At 45.5% G+C, this 8,066-nt stretch overlaps 1 protein-coding gene across 5 annotated transcripts in view; it reads left to right on the top strand.

Annotated features, from left to right (window-relative positions):
- Positions 1-7,866, top strand: part of epha7 (eph receptor A7) — a gene marked incomplete at its 3' end in the record, with an annotated part of 116,644 nt that extends 108,778 nt beyond the window's left edge. For 2 of the 5 annotated variants that reach the window (XM_083642735.1, XM_083642736.1), the window contains exons 10-15: positions 897-1,022; positions 1,642-1,827; positions 2,487-2,548; positions 4,854-5,063; positions 5,289-5,504; positions 7,669-7,866. In XM_083642735.1, the coding sequence (XP_083498861.1) occupies positions 897-1,022; positions 1,642-1,827; positions 2,487-2,548; positions 4,854-5,063; positions 5,289-5,504; positions 7,669-7,866 (998 nt within the window). Of the gene's footprint in view, positions 1-896; positions 1,023-1,641; positions 1,828-2,486; positions 2,549-4,853; positions 5,088-5,288; positions 5,505-7,668 lie in introns of all 5 variants that reach the window. The other 3 variants (XM_083642738.1, XM_083642739.1, XM_083642737.1) reach the window with 2 other exon arrangements.
- Between the last annotated feature and the right edge of the window lie 200 nt (positions 7,867-8,066).

Consider the following 8,066-nt stretch of genomic DNA (forward strand, 5'->3'; position numbering starts at 1 on the left):
ATTACATCAGTGAGTTCATTCTGTAGATATTTATTACATCAGTGAGTTCATTCTGTAGATATTTATTCCATCACTGAGTTCATTCTGTAGATATTTATTCCATCAGTGAGTTCATTCTGTAGATATTTATTACATCAGTGAGTTCATTCTGTAGATATTTATTACATCAGTGAGTTCATTCTGTAGATATTTATTCTGTCACTGAGTTCATTCTGTAGATATTTATTCCATCAGTGAGTTCATTCTGTAGATATTTATTCCATCAGTGAGTTCATTCTGTAGATATTTATTACATCACTGAGTTCATTCTGTAGATATTTATTCCATCACTGAGTTCATTCTATAGATATTTATTCCATCAGTGAGTTCATTCTATAGATATTTATTACATCAGTGAGTTCATTCTGTAGATATTTATTACATCAGTGAGTTCATTCTGTAGATATTTATTCCATCACTGAGTTCATTCTGTAGATATTTATTCCATCAGTGAGTTCATTCTGTAGATATTTATTCCATCACTGAGTTCATTCTGTAGATATTTATTCCATCAGTGAGTTCATTCTGTAGATATTTGCCGTTCACTAAGTGATCATGCGGTGTGAAACCACAAAGCATGATAACTTGACGTGCTGCAGACCAGAGGCAGATGAGTCTGAAGCAGGGGGAGTCTGGACTAGAGGAGGGAGGTGAGAGGTGGCTGACAGCCATGCATGGGTTACCAAAATCTTGCTTTGTCTTTTGTGATGAATTTCTCCCCGTGTGAGAAACCCTTTGACACCGAGCTGACTCCCTCTGAATCGCGGAGTCTTGGTAACCGTTTGCCTGTCAAAGCGTGCGGCCTGTGCGCAGTGTGCATATTTAATCGTAACAGTAATCCTCTTACCTTTCTACAGTTAAATTTCCAGGCACCAAAACCTACATCGACCCCGAAACCTACGAGGACCCCAGCAGGGCTGTCCATCAATTTGCCAAGGAGCTGGATGCCTCCTGTATTAAAATTGAGCGGGTTATAGGAGCAGGTGAGCCTAGCCCATGTCTCTCTCTCTCTCTCTCTCTCTCTCTCTCTCTCTCTCTCTCTCTCTCTCTCTCTCTGTCTTTCTGTTACCCCATGTCTCTCGCTCTCTTTCTCTCTTTCTGTTACCCCATGTCTCTCTCTCTCTCTCTCTCTCTTTCTGTTACCCCATGTCTCTCTCTCTCTCTCTCTCTCTCTCTCTCTCTCTTTCTGTTTAGTCACTCTGTGCTCTCATATATCACACTGACAGCCAAATATTTACACCTTGAATGGGGACACAGCTTCATGCTGTATATTGATAGGGCAATTGCGAAGAGGGGAAAAAAGTTCATTGCAATTAATGTGTGGGCCCGTCTCAGAGACGCAGTAAAGATAGCCGCCGGTGAAGAATCGCTGCCACACGGGTTTTACAGAGGCGGTCAATGACAGTATCTCTGCATCTCTCGCATGTCTTATTATAGGTCCTGCTTACACTCCCCCGAGTATAACAAGATGTCTTCCTCCAATTTGTATTCCAGCACAGCACAGCTGCTTTGTCTCAAAATACACTAATACATTAGTCATTGTGAAGTGCTTGATTCCCCACCCCCCTCCTCAGTCATGAATGGTTTTTCCCCCTCACACAGGAGAGTTCGGGGAGGTGTGCAGCGGCCGGCTCAAGCTGCCCGGGAAGCGGGACGTGTCGGTCGCCATCAAAACGCTCAAAGTGGGCTACACAGAGAAACAGAGGCGGGACTTTCTGTGCGAGGCCAGCATCATGGGTCAGTTTGACCATCCCAATGTGGTTCACCTGGAGGGGGTCGTGACCAGAGGTAACCGGCTGGAAATGTGCACACTCAAAATGCAATATGTCTTTCTCTTTTTTCTTTTGTAATGTTGTTAGTAGAGATGTTCCGATAGCGTTTTTTCCGTACCGAAACCGATTCCGATACCTGAACATTGAGTATCGGCCGATACAGAGTATACTGTAATACGGCCTGGCTCAGGTTAAACCCTTTGATTTGCGGTAAAAAGGACATTTCATCCCGTGTGAAACTCGCCGATACCCGATCCAGCATTTTAGGCAGTATCGGAGGCATTTTCAAGACTGGTATCGGTATCGGAACAACTCTAGTTGTTAGACGCGCAATGTTTTATGTTGATGCAATGAGACAGTTTGGAAATGCTGTGACTGGTTGATAATCCATTGCATTACAGTATATTTAGCTTTGGGAGGTAAAATACCATAGAGTGACATTGTATCTGATTAAATTAGCCACCCTCCCTATTTAACATTTTCTCATTTAGACACTGTAATAAAAGGAGCAGATGGTGACTTTTAATTAAAAAGCCAAATAAACAGCTAAAAATAACGTGGACTGCGTTTTTGTGTACATGTAGTCGTTGGTAGTGGAGCATTTGTAAGTAAACAGCATTTATGTATCAATTAATCAACTACATTTTTTTACCTGCCTTTTTTTCCCTCATTCAGGAAAACCAGTGATGATTGTGATTGAATATATGGAGAACGGCTCATTAGACGCTTTCCTCAGGGTGAGTCTCACCTTCTAAACACACAATATTCTTTCCATCAGTCTTTTCTAAGTGTTACAGACAGCAGGAAGTCTGTAACAGGCTAAGTGTTACAGACAGCAGGAAGTCTGTAACAGGCTAAGTGTTACAGACAGCAGGAGGTCTGTAGCAGGCTAAGTGTTACAGACAGCAGGAAGTCTGTAGCAGGCTAAGTGTTACAGAGAGCAGGAAGTCTGCAGCAGGCTAAGTGTTACAGACAGCAGGAAGTCTGTAGCAGGCTAAGTGTTACAGACAGCAGGAAGTCTGCAGCAGGCTAAGTGTTACAGACAGCAGGAAGTCTGTAGCAGGCTAAGTGTTACAGACAGCAGGAAGTCTGCAGCAGGCTAAGTGTTACAGACAGCAGGAAGTCTGTAGCAGGCTAAGTGTTACAGACAGCAGGAAGTCTGCAGCAGGCTAAGTGTTACAGACAGCAGGAGGTCTGTAGCAGGCTAAGTGTTACAGACAGCAGGAAGTCTGTAGCAGGCTAAGTGTTACAGAGAGCAGGAAGTCTGCAGCAGGCTAAGTGTTACAGACAGCAGGAAGTCTGTAGCAGGCTAAGTGTTACAGACAGCAGGAAGTCTGCAGCAGGCTAAGTGTTACAGACAGCAGGAAGTCTGTAGCAGGCTAAGTGTTACAGACAGCAGGAAGTCTGCAGCAGGCTAAGTGTTACAGACAGCAGGAAGTCTGTAGCAGGCTAAGTGTTACAGACAGCAGGAAGTCTGCAGCAGGCCAAGTGTTACAGACAGCAGGAAGTCTGCAGCAGGCTAAGTGTTACAGACAGCAGGAAGTCTGTAGCAGGCTAAGTGTTACAGACAGCAGGAAGTCTGCAGCAGGCTAAGTGTTACAGACAGCAGGAAGTCTGCAGCAGGCCAAGTGCTACAGACAGCAGGAAGTCTGCAGCAGGCTAAGTGTTACAGACAGCAGGAAGTCTGCAGCAGGCTAAGTGTTACAGACAGCAGGAAGTCTGCAGCAGGCTAAGTGTTACAGACAGCAGGAAGTCTGCAGCAGGCTAAGTGTTACAGACAGCAGGAAGTCTGCAGCAGGCTAAGTGTTACAGACAGCAGGAAGTCTGTAGCAGGCTAAGTGTTACAGACAGCAGGAAGTCTGCAGCAGGCTAAGTGTTACAGACAGCAGGAAGTCTGTAGCAGGCTAAGTGTTACAGACAGCAGGAAGTCTGTAGCAGGCTAAGTGTTACAGAGAGCAGGAAGTCTGTAGCAGGCTAAGTGTTACAGACAGCAGGAAGTCTGTAGCAGGCTAAGTGTTATAGACAGCAGGAAGTCTGTAGCAGGCTAAGTGTTAGAGACAGCAGGAAGTCTGTAGCAGGCTAAGTGTTACAGACAGCAGGAAGTCTGTAGCAGGCTAAGTGTTACAGACAGCAGGAAGTCTGCAGCAGGCTAAGTGTTACAGACAGCAGGAAGTCTGTAGCAGGCTAAGTGTTACAGACAGCAGGAAGTCTGAAACAGGCTAAGTGTTACAGAGAGCAGGAAGTCTGCAGCAGGCTAAGTGTTACAGACAGCAGGAAGTCTGCAGCAGGCTAAGTGTTACAGACAGCAGGAAGTCTGCAGCAGGCTAAGTGTTACAGACAGCAGGAAGTCTGTAGCAGGCTAAGTGTTACAGACAGCAGGAAGTCTGTAGCAGGCTAAGTGTTACAGAGAGCAGGAAGTCTGTAGCAGGCTAAGTGTTACAGACAGCAGGAAGTCTGTAGCAGGCTAAGTGTTATAGACAGCAGGAAGTCTGTAGCAGGCTAAGTGTTAGAGCCAGCAGGAAGTCTGTAGCAGGCTAAGTGTTACAGACAGCAGGAAGTCTGTAGCAGGCTAAGTGTTACAGACAGCAGGAAGTCTGCAGCAGGCTAAGTGTTACAGACAGCAGGAAGTCTGTAGCAGGCTAAGTGTTACAGACAGCAGGAAGTCTGTAACAGGCTAAGTGTTACAGAGAGCAGGAAGTCTGCAGCAGGCTAAGTGTTACAGACAGCAGGAAGTCTGTAGCAGGCTAAGTGTTACAGACAGCAGGAAGTCTGTAGCAGGCTAAGTGTTACAGACAGCAGGAAGTCTGTAGCAGGCTAAGTGTTACAGACAGCAGGAAGTCTGTAGCAGGCTAAGTGTTACAGAGAGCAGGAAGTCTGTAGCAGGCTAAGTGTTACAGACAGCAGGAAGTCTGCAGCAGGACTTGTGTGCATAGCATAAATATAATGACTCCTGTGCCAGCGCTGCTGCAGTGCTGTGACCTAGTTTTCCCTCATGGTCAGTGAAGATGGCTGACCCGGCTTGCTTCCCTCTGTGCCGCGCAGAAACACGACGGGCAGTTCACAGTCATCCAGTTGGTGGGGATGCTGCGGGGCATAGCAGCAGGGATGAGATATCTCTCCGATATGGGATACGTCCATCGAGATCTGGCCGCACGAAACATCCTTGTCAACAGTAATCTCGTATGTAAAGTGTCGGACTTCGGCCTGTCGAGGGTGATCGACGACGATCCGGAGGCCGTCTACACAACAACTGTGAGTCAATTAAGCCGCCTCCATATTGCCTTCGCTCCTCAGAGCTCCCTGTTGGAATACTCTAATCAAGCCACAGCCAATGCATGAAAATAGAGTCGACGTGTGGGCGCTCAGCCATTCAATATGCAAAACAAGCTCAATTTGTTTGTCAAGTTTGTCGGAAACTTTTGTCTTTTTCGCTGACCCCGTGTGTAACGTCTCAACTCTCTCTAATTGATGTTTTAGGGGAAGATGCAGGATGTAATGAATTTGATCTTTACTCCCGCCACTCACCTGCATTTTACTGAACAGGGCGGAAAAATACCCGTCCGATGGACCGCAACAGAAGCCATCCAGTATCGTAAATTCACCTCCGCAAGTGACGTGTGGAGTTATGGCATTGTCATGTGGGAGGTCATGTCCTATGGGGAACGGCCTTACTGGGACATGTCCAATCAAGATGTGAGTTGCTGAAGTCATTCATTTACCAGCAGAACAGGTTTTTCATCCCGCTAAGGGCCTCGCACATAGCCACAGATTAGAATCAGACTTCCAAGGACGATGTTTCATTTCTAAAAAATACTAATGCCAGAATTTTGTCCATGATTTGGGAACCCTTGTGAAACACCAATATGGATGTTTTTGTATTATTGTAAAAAATAAACATCTTATCTTTTGCATGTTATTACATTATCTCCACATTTCGGTGAGATAAACTCAGAGGCCACAGGAGATTTAGGATGCAATCTTTTCTCCTCGCCTACTTTCACATACAGTACAGCAGATTCTAACTTCAATACATTTCACATCAGATAGAAACAAACTGTGCACTTTCACATTTCCTGAGGTGTACCAGGGGCTTTGAATTGGATTTCAAAACCATAAATCATTTATTGCTACACTGATTTTCTGTAGGCCTTCATGTCTTCTCAGATGTTTTCTCACGAATAACAAACCAGTATTAAGACTGAATACATCGGGGGTTTATGCATTCATTACTTTATGGACGAGATCACATGTGGGGTCCCAATGCAAACCCATTCCATAACGAGCATCTAAAGGGAGACACGCATTACAATATTTTCCACCAGATTTAGCTCTAATTAAGCCATCCCACACAAGTATGTCGAATATTGCAAAATTCCCACGTTGTAGTTTTTCTTCACTGCGTTTCTTGCGGGAGCCTCATGAGAAGGTTCGGCTGGGACGCTAACCTTGGACTTAATTAGTTCAAGAAGTCGTGATTCATTTGTGGCTACGACTCCATAATCATGCAGTTTGTAATCCAGTCTTAGGAGACCATAGTGTTAAAAGAGGCATGCATAAAAATGAAGTCTTCAGAAAATAATGTGTGATGATGACAGTGTTGCCTACTCCTTTCCAAGCAAAGTCGCTATTGGCTGCTCAGAAAGTTGCTAGATGATGTCACACGCTAATTTGCATATCAAATTATGGGGGGGAGGGGGAACACGCCTCGGCCAAGAATGTAAAGACATAGATGAGGCGTTATTATGGATCAAGACCCGCCCTACTCTGCCTCTGATTGACTTACTGAACTTCATAAGGATCAGAAAGTAAAAATATAAGCCTAGGTGAAAAAGTGCAATAAAACAATTTTATTTTAATATATACCTAGCGGAATAATGATTGTCATTTTTTGCAATAATCATGTTAATAGAGTGTAAGTGTGCCCTTTCTTTCTCAAAGAACAAGTTTAGTTTTGCCAGTTCTGTTTAAACAAATGCCACAAAATGCGATGATAACTGAGTGCTGCTGTCTGCTCCCTACCCCCACTGTGGGAGTCCAAGTGAGCCAGACCCCATGAAACTGTCCCTTACTGACGCGTTTTGATTAATGATGTCTGGCGGGTGTGTTCCGGCCTGAAGAACCCTGTATGGCGCCCAGTGTTTAGCACCCACAGCGTCAGGGCTAAACACCATTAGCATTCTCCACCCGGCCTAACCGCCGGTTTGAACAATCAGATGTTAGAAATGCTAAACAAGACGGCCGGCCATTAAAGTGGCCTATGTGCTGGTTTGACGGCCCTCTGCTTGACACGACGTCAATGTGAGATTTTTTTTTGCGCTGTCAAGACGTCAGCAAACAGCTCCGCCGGGGATGCAGGAAGATTATTACCATTCCCCCCCCCCCCCCCCCCCCCCCAACAGTTTCAGTGTTTTGACACCTTTCCCTCCATGGCTCCTTCTTGTTTGAGTGGCCCTGACGGGAATAGTAGATGAGTTATATGCCGAAAATACACAGCCTCACATCCCCGCAATCCAGGGAGCGGCAGTGGGGGCTGAAATCAAAGGTGCCCTAGTGCACCTAGTGTTCTCTCACGGTATTGACTTTCAATGAACTGCATGCATGATGCAGAGCGAGTTGAATGAGTTTGTGACGGAGTTTGAATTGACTTTCAATGCTTTAAATCCTCATGTTCCCAAATATTGCAACTAAACTGGCACACAAGCATCAAATCTCTGTTTGGGGCCTTTATAATCGGCAGTAGGTAGACATGATCAAAGGATTCAGACACTGTTGTTTACACAGATTGTGATGAAAGGGTGAAACTAACGAGGCAGTAATGGTTCCTATAAAGACGTCGTGTGTCTGTTGGCTTGTGCAGGTCATAAAGGCCATAGAGGAGGGCTACCGTCTTCCCGCGCCCATGGACTGCCCACCAGGTCTGCACCAGCTCATGCTGGACTGCTGGCAGAAAGACCGGGCTGAACGGCCCAAGTTTGATCAGATAGTCGGCATCCTCGATAAGATGATCCGCAACCCCAACACCTTGAAGACGCCAGTGGGAACGTGTACGAGGTAAGAGAGAATCCACCTCTTCAACTCAGTCGGGAGGATTTCGTCCGTTTGAAGTGTGGCTTCATACCATAAAGCGTTTTTATGATCTTTCTCTTTTTGACCGCATTAGTGGATGCTCCGAAGTGTCCAGTGGGTGATTTAGCCTCTGTAGTTCACAGATGAAAGATAAATCCCAGAGGATCGATAACCCAAAGCAGCTTCCAT

Source organism: Poromitra crassiceps, assembly GCF_964638095.1.
Source record: "Poromitra crassiceps genome assembly, chromosome: 9".
NCBI lineage: Eukaryota > Metazoa > Chordata > Actinopteri > Beryciformes > Melamphaidae > Poromitra > Poromitra crassiceps.